General features: G+C 44.9%; 1 protein-coding gene across 1 annotated transcript; it reads left to right on the top strand.

The window, feature by feature from the left end:
- The first annotated feature begins 3,834 nt into the window (after positions 1-3,834).
- Positions 3,835-4,542, top strand: LOC136432086 (magnetosome-associated protein MamJ-like). The gene has a single exon (XM_066423106.1). The coding sequence runs from the start codon at positions 3,835-3,837 to the stop codon at positions 4,540-4,542; it is 708 nt and encodes a 235-aa protein (XP_066279203.1).
- Positions 4,543-13,775: the final 9,233 nt, after the last annotated feature.

Below are 13,775 nucleotides of genomic sequence, written 5' to 3'. Positions count from 1 at the left end.
TCAGACTGATTTGTACCAGTCAAACTTTTAAGCTAAAATTACTGGTGAGCTGGCACACCAATTTTTACTATTTTTCCTACGGAGTCTGGCAGAGACTAGTGTAAAGTGTGCCAGCCAGCCAGCTGGCTGAGAAGTTGAGAAACCATCTGGGGTGACGTCAGCCTCCCTGACTGACTTCTTCTCTTGTTGGTTATAACTTATGTTAGTACTAGTTTTCCTCATCAGCCCTTTCTCCTTTTTTATTTAGATTTATCTCTGGATGATGCATATGAAACAAATCAAAGGAGCGAGTAGAAACAGAAGTGATCCCAACCGAGATTCGAACTCACGCCGAAACCGGAGGCCAGATCACAGGCACGCACGCCTTAACCACTACGCTAAAAGGTCGCGACCAGTTAGCCTGGTCAGTTGGAGGCGCTTGAACCCCAACTGTTACACTACTCCCCCTTTTCTTTTTAAGATTCGTCCTCGAATCTCCGAGTTCGATCTTCCCTGTGTGGCATACGTTTGCCAGGCTCACAGGGCCGGTGTGGGAACCAGTGAAACAAATCAAAGGAGCGAGTAGAAACAGATTAAGTGATCCCAACCGAGATTCGAACTCACGCCGAATGTAACAGTGGGGGTTCAAGCACCTCCAACTGACCAGGCTAACTGGTCGCGACCTTTTAGCCTGGTCAGTTGGAGGCGCTTGAACCCCCACTGTTACACATATTTCCAGCAGGTACCAAAAGGTCTGTAATGAGGGAGAAGTGCAAAGAGAATCCCCAGACTGGGGCAGGTTTGTGAAGAGTAACTGAAGACTGTCCGTAGACTTGTGCCAGACTGGCATTGTGTCAACAGTTAGGAGGGGAGAGACTTTGGCACACTTGTCAGTGTACCAAAAGCCCATCTGCAGTTTAAGAAGGGAGGGCATAAGTCATGGGGGACAGATACACAACCACCTGTAAGGTTTTTTTTGTTGGTTTGTTGGACTTTGAGCAGTGGTCAGTTTCAGTGTCTCGGTAGAAAATATCCTTGCCCAGAAAGTGGTTCCAATTAATATTTTCATATTGATACAAAAAACAAATGTAGATATAGGCAAATGCAGGACTGAGAATGAATGAATGAATGAATGAATGAATGAACATACAAATGAACAAATAATGTGAATGAAAATGGGATGATTCTCTGACAATTTCTCTGACAGAGCAAGGAAAAGTTTGGGACACATATGATATATTTTACCCCTTTGAACAAGCCATGAATGCCTTTCTCCTCCCCAACAGGACCTGACAGCCACTTAAACCTGCTGCAGCCTTGTACATGAGTGACTTAAACCTGCTGCAGCCTTGTACATGAGTGACTCAAACCTGCTGCAGCCTTGTACATGAGTGACTCAAACCTGCTGCAGCCTTGTACATGAGTGACTCAAACCTGCTGCAGCCTTGTACATGAGCGACCCACTTTAACATGACATAAACTTCACCTCCTATTGCTGAAATTCCGACAAACCAATAAAAGTACCTAAAACTATATAATTGTAGCCGACACAGTTTTCCCCCAATTATAGTGAAGACAAAGAAGAAACCTTGCTTCTCACTGGTGACCTATTTTAAAATGACATAAACTTCTCCCCCTGTCATAAATCATTTTAAACTACATAATTGCAGTTGACACAGTTTTGTCACAAGTTTGTTGAGAAAAAAACTGCATCGTGTCAGAAAAGTGACCTATTTTGAAATGACACAAACTTCATGTCTGATTTGTATAATTTCTATTCTCAAATAAATCTATATGATTGAGACAGTTTCTGACTGGGCCCAAGAGTTGACTCAGCAGCACCTTGGGCCCTGGAGTCAGAGACCATTCAGGTTTTGCTCCTAATGATCTGTTTGGAGATTACAATCATATATTTTTATTCACTTGAAAGTTCATCTGTGTCCGTAGAACTTAGAAGTAATTCTGAATCAAAGTAAGTGAACTGTGAATTGCCAACACAAAAAGCTGGAATTACCCAAATTTTTTACTGCTCCGGTCTTTGTCAAGGAATGGCCAATATAGTTTTATTAATTACAATCATGTAGTTTCATGGGAGAATTGAAATTTCACAAACGGGAGGCGAAGTTTATGTCACTTCAAAATAGGTCACTTCTTTGATGTGATGCAGGTTTTTTCCTCAACAAACTCATCACAAAACTGTGTCAGCTCTAATTATAGAAGAAGAAGAACTCAATTGTGCAACAATTGTAACAGGTACAATGTATGGCAACTTTTGCACACATGACAGTTGAACTATTGCTAATATGTAACAATTTCATATGATTATATTTAACCTCCTTGGTTTGACACAGTTTCATGTGTGATGAGTCAGGCTCACAGCGGGGGGGGGGGGGGGTAGCGGACACAGTGGGAGAATTCTACTCCAGCCAGACACTCATCTATTATTCATGGTCCTGGTCAGCAGGGCACAGCCAGGCACAGACTACCGTAAACCCGGAAATGTTTGTGGCGGTTTTATTTTCACGGTGACCTCTCTATCGTGAATTCATACCGTGAATATATACGTTTCCAGTGCATCACTACGGTACTACAGATTTGTTTAAACCTTGAACTTAGAATGCTGTAAAAACCTCTTTTCTTTTTCTACTGCAAAATCAAGTCCCAATGAAAATAGAAGAATCTACTGTAACAGTATATCTGCCAGAGGAGTAATACAGGCAAATAGTTACTGTGGTTGTAAATTGGTTGGGAGTCCATTACCAGCTGACTCACTTTCTCACTCACTCAGTCACTCACTCTCCCACTCTCTCTCTCTCTCTCTCTCTCTCTCTCTCTCTCTCTCTCTCACTCTCACTCACTCACACTCACTCACACTCATTTACTCACTTACACTCACTCGCTCACTCGCCTATAAAGACACCTACTCACTCACTTCTCACTTACTTTTTGTAGTTGCAGAAAGGATAGCAGAAACTGGCCAAAAGGGGGAATAATTTGGCCAATTTCTGCTATCATTTCAGCAACCCAATGAGTCTAGTACAGACTACCCCCAGACATAGCCTGAGTGTCATCCTGTTTCAGTTCCAGGCTCTATACCTTCACCAAACAAGAAAAGAAGGAGGTAGAACCTGGAAGTTGGAACTGAAACAGGATGAAGCTCAAGCTACCCCAGACATGCCAGAAGCACTATGAAGCCAGTCATTAGGAGGCATATTGAGTTGCCCTGTGCAGGTAGTGGCATTGGTGTTGATCTGTGCAGTATTAGTGTTGCCCATCCTTGGGGGAGACAGCCCTGAGGTTGTAAATCAGCCTTAAGTGGAGTGGTGGCCTGCCCAGACTGTTGCCCAGACTGAAGACTGGCCAGTGGTGCCAGCAAGTCCATCCCTCCTCCACTCAATCACTCGCCCATTACCCAAGTCTCTGCCATTACCCAAGTCTGGCCAGTCCCTGTGTGTGATTGATAGACTGGAGGGATTGGAGACTGGATGCCTTTAGCTGGAAGCTAACCAGCCATGAAAGTACTGTAGCCTGGGTGCCAGACTGTTTCCAGGGCTTACACAAGCCTGCTCCTGGGCCTACACAAGCCTGCTCCTGGGCCTACACAGGCCAGCCTGTTAGGCCCTGGGACCTAGGAGCAGGCCTGTTAGGCCCTGGGACCTAGGAGCTGAGGCCTGTTAGGCCCTGGAAACAGCCTGGCATCCAGGCTAGAGCTCGTTTTAGAGGCTAGCCCTGTGCGCTGAGGTGTGTTGTAAGGTGGCTGCCACAGAGCCTGTTTTAGAGGCTAGCCCTGAGGTGTGTTGCAAGGTGGCTGCCACAGAGCCTGTTTTAGAGGCTAGCCCTGAGGTGTGTTGTAAGATGGCTGCCACAGAGCCTGCTATAGAGGCTAACCCTGAGGTGTGTTGTAAGGTGGCTGCCAAAGAGCCTGTTTCAGAGGCTAGCCCTGAGGTGTGCTGTAAGGTGGCTGCCACAGAGCCTGGTTTAGAGGCTAGCCCTGAGGTGTGCTGTAAGGTGGCTGCCACAGAGCCTGGTTTAGAGGCTAGCCCTGAGGTGTGCTGTAAGGTGGCTGCCACAGAGCCTGGTTTAGAGGCTAGCCCTGAGGTGTGTTGTAAGGTGGCTGCCACAGAGCCTGGTTTAGAGGCTAGCCCTGAGGTGTGCTGTAAGGTGGCTGCCACAGAGCCTGGTTTAGAGGCTAGCCCTGAGGTGTGCTGTAAGGTGGCTGCCACAGAGCCTGGTTTAGAGGCTAGCCCTGAGGTGTGTTGTAAGGTGGCTGCCACAGAGCCTGGTTTAGAGGCTAGCCCTGAGGTGTGTTGTAAGGTGGCTGCCACAGAGCCTGCTTTAGAGGCTAGCCCTGTGGTGTGCTGTAAGGTGGCTGCCATAGAGCCTGCTTTAGAGGCTAGCCCTGAGGTGTGTTGTAAGGTGGCTGCCACAGAGCCTGCTTTAGAGGCTAGCCCTGTGGTGTGCTGTAAGGTGGCTGCCATAGAGCCTGCTTTAGAGGCTAGCCCTGAGGTGTGTTGTAATGTGGCTGCCACAGAGCCTGTTTTAGAGGCTAGCCCTGTGTGCTGAGGTGTGTAAGGTTGTTGGCAGCCTGCCCAGTGTGGGAGCCTGTCTATCCCCCCAGCCTTGCAGCCAGGGACCTTACATGTGTCCCAGTGAGACAGAAATCACAACAAACCCGCTGAGCTGACTCACAGGCTAATCACATCACCCTGCTGCAGCTCACTGCTTAATGGAACGAGTTATGATTAAACGATGTCAAAGAACGCAGCCGTATATCTGATAACGCCTGTAAAACGGGTCTTTTAAGGATTTAAAGCCCGTAATTAGATCGTAACTTCACCCTCTACTACTGGCTGACAAGTCAGTGCTTTACACATTACAGGGCCACAGGTGGAAACTGACAGTTGAAGAATAACAAAGAAAACTGAATTTGGCTAGAAGGAACCCAGGTGTGCTGGTAAAGATGCTGTAAGCTCAGGAAGGAAGGAGGGAATACATAATGAGAGCGAGCAAGAAGGAGACAAAAAGACTGAGGAACAAGGAAAATAAGAAATGGGAAGGAAGACAAAGTTTCCACGATCTGACTTAAGGCCACAACATTTTAATTTCTTGGTTAACGGAATTTAAAAAAAAAAATGCTAGATTGGAAAATCAACATGAAAACAGAATCTCAGATGAAAGTTTGTACTTTGGTGCACACAGTATCAGGGAGTGAATAGGGTCAGGTGCAAGTTTTCACCCCAGCCTTCTGTTTTCATGATTATTTTGGTTCCCAAAATCAACAACAAAAATCTGTTAACCAAGAAATTAAATTGGTGTGGCCTAACCTTCTGCTTGCCGAGAAGCCTTTTGTCATCAAAAGTGTGTTGGTTGCAGTTCAGGCAGCAAGGGGAGGGTTAAAGTGTTTGTACATCTCAGCTCATGAATGATAATCAGTTCTAGGAAGTATGGAAGGTCATAAACAAGCGTGTCTGACATTTACGTCGTCATGGAGATATGAAAATAACATAGCTTTGCTCCGATGTAGCTGCTATCAGTAAGATTTGGGTTGAAGACTTTTACCTGGAAATGTTAAAGCTCCTTGCTATAAATTTAAGAGGAAAAACTAGATTCTATTGTGTTGTGTAACTAAGGACATCTTACAACTATAAGCACCAAGAAGGACATTGAAAGCTTTTAAACTCAGTCTGTTGATATGTACATGTAGGACTTCTGCAGTCAGGTTCTGGGTTTTGAAGATTGAAGTCAATCTAATATTGTGCTGACTCCAACGTAAAATGTAATCTCCAAGCAGATCTAACGGTTGTAATGACCGTATCCAACTGGCAAAAGGACTTTCTGTTGCTACCGTTAGATCTGCTTGGAGATTACATAGAAGGCACAAATTTAAAACAACGTCAGGATGAGTGAAAAGAATCACAGGCAGAAGGAGAGTCTCTTGAGGCTTGGTTGATACTTGTTAGCTGTGTTCAAGCCTTGGTGTAACAGGTGGTTAAAACCATGTGAAGCAGGGCTGGAATACCCACCTGCGAGCTGCTACTAGATTTTGGAAATTGCAGCAAAAGTTTTGACAGCTTGTCTCATTAGTCATTAAATGACCCCTGACAAGTCGTGTTATCATATAAATCTTACTGATACCCTCATGATCTACCTGTAGTGCTACAAGTAAGAGCTGTCTATTAACAGATGTTGATGCATAAGCAGGCATCAAGCTGTGTACATCTTGTTTCTACATAAGTCTGCCCAGGTCTGACCTGAACTGACGTCATGTCTTATTTCTGGAAGGCAGCTGGGTGGTGGGTTGTAGGAGAGTGTTGGAGTTATGGGATATCTGGGCTTGAGACAGCCCTCTAACATCCATCAGCAACCTGCCAGCGGGTTCATTTCTTACCCAATGAGGTCAGCTCTGAGGACGGCTACTGTCCAAGCAGAGGTTTAGCAACTGTCTAAAGTCGCCTTGTAAGCCAAGCAGAAGTAAACTGTTTTGATTTTTGCATCATGAAGGGGGGCCTAAGAAAACGTGCTGATCTCTACTTTCCCGGCTTGTTTTTGACATCTTTCGGGTCTTTTTTCATTGGGCTTTCTGTTTTGTGAGGTTTTCTTTTTGTCAGTCAGCCAGCCAAACAAAAAGAAAACCTGACAAAATGGAGGCCAGATATACAAGTTGTTTAGTGGCTCCTGTATGAACATTTAACCTTTTCTGCCCATGTAAGAAAAAAAGAGCATGAAAACAAGGTTTTCTTAGGGACAAGACTCTTGATTCTGAGCTGGAGAAGAGCGGGGCTGATATCCAATCTCCTCCTGAAGGTCCCATCCCATTGTCATCTCTCCAGCTCAACACGACAACCTTTCAGGACTGATCCTCATTCTCAAACAGCCATTTAAGATAATCTTTCCCAACTTTGTTCCTTTTATTTGTTGTCTTTTCTCCACTTGTCTCGGGTATTGACAGGGGGACAATAATGACACCAGCCTCTCACTCAATCAGCTCCCAAGGTCGCGACATTGTCACGCGAAGGATCCAACCGACTCAGGACGTGATGAGGTGTCAAAACCGACACTCATAATTTGAAAATGATCCTTTGGATAATCTTCCCCGTTATTATTCCCTCTGTTGATGCCCCCCTTCATGAGACAATGGGAGTGTCCGGGTGACAATACCGTTACCTGCTCGGCCATGTTGGGGGTCACCTTGTGACACCTGTGTGTGCCGTGACACCTGTGTGTGCCGGCCTCAGCTGAAACCAGACGGCAGAGACACCTGTCCTTCATCCACCTGTCTGGACTCACCTGTCCTTCAGGTGTCTCTCAGGTGACAGGCAGTCCCTGCAGACTGGCTGGCTGGGTGGTTTTGTTACTTGGGTTTGACTTGGCTCTTGTCCAAGACTTTCACTCCAGACTGGGATTCAGCTGATTGCTTTTGTGGGGAGGGACAGGGCTTTAATTATCCTGGGGATGGAGGATGTGTGGAGAGGGACAGGGCTATAATTATCCTGGGGATGGAGGATGTGTGGAGAGGGACAGGGCTTTAATTATCCTGGGGATGGAGGATGTGTGGGGAGGGACAGGGCTTTAATTATCCTGGGGGTGGAGGATGTGGGGGGAGGGACAGGACTTTAATTATCCTGGGGATTGAGGATGTGGGGGGAGGGACAGGACTTTAATAGTTTGGGGATGGAGGATGTGGGAGAGGGACAGGGCTTTAATTATCCTGGGGATGGAGGATGTGAGGAGGGACAGGGCTTTAATTATCCTGGGGATGGAGAATGTGTGAGGAGGGACAGGGCTTTAACTATCCTGGGGATGGAGGATGTGGTGGAGGGACATTGTTTTAATATAGCCTGCAGATTTAACAGTTATAAACACCATCGTCCTCCCCTCTGGATGTTCAGGGTTTGTAGCCTGGGTACCATCTCCGTAGTAACCACTGGCTCAATCTTTCTGCTTGCTATACTAAAGATTGAGCCAGCTGTATGGAGGATGGTACCTAGCCTCTACCAGGCGCCACAGGTCACTGGAAAAATCATAGAAATTGGCCAATAAGACGGATAACATGCCAGAGAAGTTAGTCCGCTATACTAAAGAAGTTACAGTTTGCGACCCCGTAGATGGCAAATGGTCCCTACCTCCGTAGCCTACTCCCTTAGCATACTAGTCACTCTATCTATTTGGCCAATTTGGCCAATTTTTATTACTGGGTACCCTCTAGCCTATACCAGGCCCCGCTTCCGCAGGCTAGAGGGTTTGTTGTCATTTGCCTCAGTTTCTCAGACTGGAACCCTTGGGGCAGGCAAAACAAGGTCTGAACAAACTGTTTGGCTTCCTGCGCTGGGATGGGGTTACTAATTACCTCTTCTGACCAAACATCCAGGGCTGTGCTCCAGTGTCTGCTGTCTCTGTGGGCACTGCTACTGTACATTCAGTTACTTTTCGCAGGGGTTTCATTTCAGGTAGGGGGGAAATGGAGTTTTTTTTGTGGGGTTTCGATATTGCAACTAAAATAATTTTGTAATGCAGTAGTAATACACTGTAAACGCATACTTGCGGTGTCATGACTTTTTGTGGTAAAGAAAAGAGGTCACAGTGAAATCAAACCACCGCAAAAGTTTTATGACTTACAGTATCAGTCTGGTCAGCTGTCTGTCAGTTCAGCCAGGAGCCATCACAGCAGGCAGACAGGGAATCAGGCAACTCAAATTATTTTAATGGATTCTTGTTACAATACTTACAATCATGTCTTCAAGCTTCACCTTAAAAACCTGGGTAATCCTGGCGAAGGTGACCACTTTTTGGTGGTTCCTTAGATAAATTTTCTCCTTGACACAAGCATTAAGAATCCTGTCTATACTCTATAGTGACCACCTGTCAAGTCAAGTCAAGTCAAAGCCTTTAATTTTCTTCGAAGTGCTTGTTCGGCCACATGGCCACTTTTCAAGAAGGTCGAAGTGAAGTGGAGGGGCAGGAGTCACGTCCACATAGACCAGATTTTATCAGTCCACAGTCTTTTTGTCATCTTCCTATTTTGTCAGGTTTTATTTGTCAGCCAGCTAAACAAAACCTGACAAAACAGCACAGCCTGATAAAAATGCCTAAAGATTCCTCAGAAACAAGCCAAAGCCAAACCTTGGAGAGTACATAAATGAGCTTTGTGAGTCCTGAGTGGAGTGATAATGGACTGTCTGGCTTTTGGATCGCCTGGATCAGGAAGAGAATGGTCGATCTGGGCAGGTCTTTAACAGGATAATAATGCCACTAATCCTGGCATAGGGGCTCTTATATGGGAGGTCTGTGTCAGCTGGCAGAACTGTAGCTGTAAGTTCTGGTTGTTACTTTAATTCCAAGGTCAAGGTAGTTGTAAATCTTAACAATCTGTTTATGTGACGGGGCGACCAAGCCGTCTGGCAACCGGAATGACATAATCGATGTAAAATGTCCCTTTTAAATCAAAATAAGGCTTTTAGCAAGTTGCCAAGATACAGTTTCTTTGTCAACAGTGAACAAAATTGCCATTCGGCGCATGATTCAAATACTGTAGTAACTTTGTTAATGGGAATGCCTTCCAAATTACACTGTAGTTTGAAAGGTATTCCTATTCACAAAGTTTCATCCTTTGTCAGAATATTTTCTTAGTTACTCTTCCCTTTCAAATGTCATTTGAAATCAAATAATACCTTTTAGCCAGTTACCAAGATACAGTTACTTTGTCAAGTACAAAAAAAATTGCAATTTGGTGCATAATTTACATACTCTCCTGCCGTGGGTTGAAAGCTATTCCTATTCACAAAGTTTCATCCTTTGTCAGAATGTTGTCTTAGTCACCCTTCCCTTTTACACACTTCAAAGTTTGTACACAATCCCACTCTTACTTAGATACTGTCTAAATTTGCACCTGAAAGTTGCCGCCAGCGAGACCGCCGGCCTTTTGCCGAAGCCCCGCCGCACGTGGCAGGAAAAACAAAGTTGGAACAATAAATGTTCCGCACGGTCGGTGGAGCGGTGTACGCTGTACGGGCATGTCAGGATCAGGGACTGTCAAGCGCTGAGGTGTAGCAGGCCAAACCAGCTCAGTTCAGCGGTTCTCACACAGTTCAAAGTAAAAACTCAGAAACAGGGCAAGATGAAAACTTGGATGGATAGGCGGAAAACTTGAACTCTGGCTATATTCACTCCCTGAAACTGTGCATACATAGACTTGTTACAAAGCGCTGGTGCGGCCCCATTTGGAATATAGTGCCACCGTCTGGGACCCGTACACCACCAAAGGGATACAGGCGGTGGAGGCCGTCCAGCGCAGGGCCGCCCGAGTGACTCTGAATGACTACCGGCAGACTAGCAGCGTGACACAAATGCTCAATGACCTGCAGTGGACCCTTCTCTCTGAAAGGAGGAGGAACGCCCGCCTCACCTTTTTCTATAAGCTAGTTAATAACCACATCAATATTAATACAGATAGTCTACTAATACCAGCTCAGGGGCGCACCCGGGGAAGCCACACGCTCAAATTTCAACCACTTTACGCCTGAACAGACTCTTACAAATATTCATACTTCCCCCGCACCATACCCGAGTGGAACGCCCTGCCTGGCGCGGTTGTTACGGCTCCCACCGTTGAGTCATACCGCACCAGGCTGGAGGCCTGCCCGCCTTAGCCTGGGACCTCCTCCCCCCCCTACTTTGCCCCTAGCGGGGTTATTTGGGGGTATCCGAAGTTGAAGTTGAAGACTTCCCCCTCAGATTCTGTTTTCCTATAAATTTTCTAGTTCACTTTATATATTTTAACCCGAGAACTAACACATCAATTCATTTCCTTATTTTCTCATATATGTATATATATATCAACCTGAAAGTATACTGTGCAAGCGGAAATCATAGAAGCAGAGGGCAGGGAGGAGAACTTAAATATGACTTGAATATGCATAAATAAAACTGAGTGTACCAAGGCAGCATATTTTCTTTTTAAATCAGAGAACCGACAAATTGATTTAGTATGGCCCAAACCGCTGAAGTGTGTCATTTCTGCACGGCTGGTGGAGCAGACAGTGTTGTCCCTGTTGCCATGGCAATGTAGATGAAAGAGAAAATCTTGTATAATCAGTGAGTCATCGGCCCTTACGGACATAAAAGGGCTCGCTTACGCTTTGTTCTGGAGAGAAAAACGAGATAACATTCTTCACAATTCCAGTTACTAGTACCTTATTTGTCCAAACAAACGATTACCTCAATTTGGAGAGTCTCTAGGGATTTACAAAGTGTATTGTATTCAAACTTGAAGTCAACTTCACAGAGCTATCAAAGAAACACAGTCAAAGATAGCATTGCATAGAGAGGTGCAAGCTCTTCTTAAGTAAAACTTAACTTGTAACGTTGGGTAACCTAAATTCGGGATTTTTCCGATAATGGTTGACTGAAATCAATCTAGCAGAACAATAAAACATCCTTTTTTTCTATTATTCTGTCAGTATCATGTACTATCTTTGCACTAATCATATATATGGTAGATTTTGTCTCTAGTCGTGCTGACACCATAATATTTCAACTTGAAACTACCGTCCGCCGCACGCACAATTACGGTGCTGCTGGACAGGGGGGCACATTAATTCGGGAGAGAAGATTCGTCTTGAATATCTTACCGCTAATCACATTTTATACAGCAGCTATTCGTTCCATCCTTGGCTTGAGGAGAGTGCTATGGATATAGACGTGTCCAAGTAAAAAAAATACACGAAAAAACGGCCGTACCGCACACATCAGGCCAGTTCGGGAACAAGCCGTGTGTTGAGTCGGTAGAACTTCACTCAAAGTCGGCCCATCGTCATCATCGGGCAACGTGTAACGTTACATTATTCATGGCAAGTTAGCTGGATGCCGTAGCAATGGTAATACTACTATGTCCATGTGTTCCTTGTTGTGTTAGGAGCAAACTTTGAGGAAAATATCTTCCTCAGTCCACTATCACACGCAGCATTTAGACAAAAAAGTGTTCCTCACAAACCTTTGTCGTCTGCTTGACAACAGGATTCTGGTTAACAATATGGCGGCGGGAAAATACACGTGCCGTAGGTTGTAGCAACAGAGAGGAGTTTTGATGATTAATCACACTTAGAATCCAGTTGTAGGTTAGCAAAAGAGATTGTAATAAGTTGTCTTGTAAATAGTTGTGTTTAGCAGGAAGCGGATGTGACATTTTTCTTATAAACCAGCCGACAACCATGTTGTGTACTTCTCCCACGAAGCCCTCAGACTGTTCCAATAAGGGACGGAGAGTTTTTGTCCTCGTCGCCTTATAATCCATGCTTATCGAAGCTTTTCAGACAGTGTTCTGAATACGTAAGTCTGTCAGGTTTGCATTTCTAGCGGTATTACTTATGTTGCATCTAGCACATATCCCTAAATACCCCGTTTTCGAAAAATCCCGACTTTAAGTACCCCACGAATTTAGGTTACCCAACGTTAGATCTACATTCATGGTGTCTTCATGACTTTGAACTTTTAAGTGAACAGCTACAAAATGTTCTGCATTTGAATGAATGAATGAATGAATGAATGAATTTTTAACCTCCTTGATTTAACTGATAGAGGTACTGTACATGAAGTCAAATCTTATTTTAAGATAATCTATAAGCACCTTTGACCAGCTAAATGCAGTTTCTGTACAGTACCACAATGCCTTGGACTTTACACTCTACTATTAATCCTTTTCTGTCAAGCTGTACTCTATCAGCACTTCGTTTAACCTTCAGCCTGCTAAGGAAGCCCTTTGGCACCAAATTTGTATTGGTTATGGGGTGAGGCAGCAGGGAGAAGGTTAAGGAACAGCGCACAATGCTGTTGAAGTCAGTTTACAGTCCAATCAAGCTCAGCCTCTCAACAGTTGTTGAGCCGACATGAGCCGGTTAGCCTTGGCACACCCAGCACACGTCCCTAACAAGCACACGTGCCTGCCGCACACCTGTTCTTAGGACACCTTTCACAGCCGCTAAGGAAGGTGGTCAGAAGGACGACTGGGCAGCCAATCAGAGCCCTGGCGCCAGGGGTACCGGCGGCACACGCGGCTGATTGGCGGCAGATTGCAGGATAATTGACAGAAGCCAGGAGGGACTCTATTTGGAACCATAGCCAGGAGGGACTCTATTTGGAACCATAGGCATAGCCGGGAGCTTTACCCCTCCTTAGGCTCTTCTATTGATGGTCCCAAATCTCCCAGTCTTTACTGTCTGGCCTGGAGCAGGAGTACAGGGCCACAACAAGTCATTTCATTGGTTCACAAGACATTTTGAATAGAACCTAATATTTAGCAAAGGGATAATATATATGTAAACAGAGGGATGAGAGGAAAGCTTGAATTTGACTATTGACTCCCTGAATCTGTGTGTACAAACTCAGAAAGTCCCTCAGACTTTCATGTTGATTTGACAGTTCAGCATTATTTCAGCATAAGTACTGAGAAGAAACAAATTAAGCTGATGTGGTCTAAAGATCAGTCTTGCCAGCATGAAAGTCAGTGATCATGACGTGAGTGGTGGACAGGAACTGGACAGGTAACATGAGGAACATTGATAGTGACTAGCCCAGATTTGTCAGTGTTCCACATTAAAAGTGATTAACACAGTTTTTTGGAGTGGGACAGTTACATATACTGTCTACCCAAGTTCTTGGAAAAAAACAGCTCATACTCATAGTTCAAACTTTAGTAGAACAGTATGCTCATCAAAGAACTGCGCTTTGTGTCTTTCTCCAATAGTGTATGATTATCTGAAAGTTTGTATGATTTTCCTGATAAGTTTGGGTGAAGCCAGTGG

Source organism: Branchiostoma lanceolatum, chromosome 4, assembly GCF_035083965.1.
Source record: "Branchiostoma lanceolatum isolate klBraLanc5 chromosome 4, klBraLanc5.hap2, whole genome shotgun sequence".
Taxonomy (NCBI): domain Eukaryota; kingdom Metazoa; phylum Chordata; class Leptocardii; order Amphioxiformes; family Branchiostomatidae; genus Branchiostoma; species Branchiostoma lanceolatum.
This window is presented reverse-complemented; position numbering and strand designations above follow the sequence as displayed.

Coding starts and splice junctions, on each gene's coding strand:
- LOC136432086 (XM_066423106.1), top strand. CDS start 3,835: ATGGCTGCCACAGAGCCTGCTATAGAGGCTAACCCTGAGGTGTGTTGT.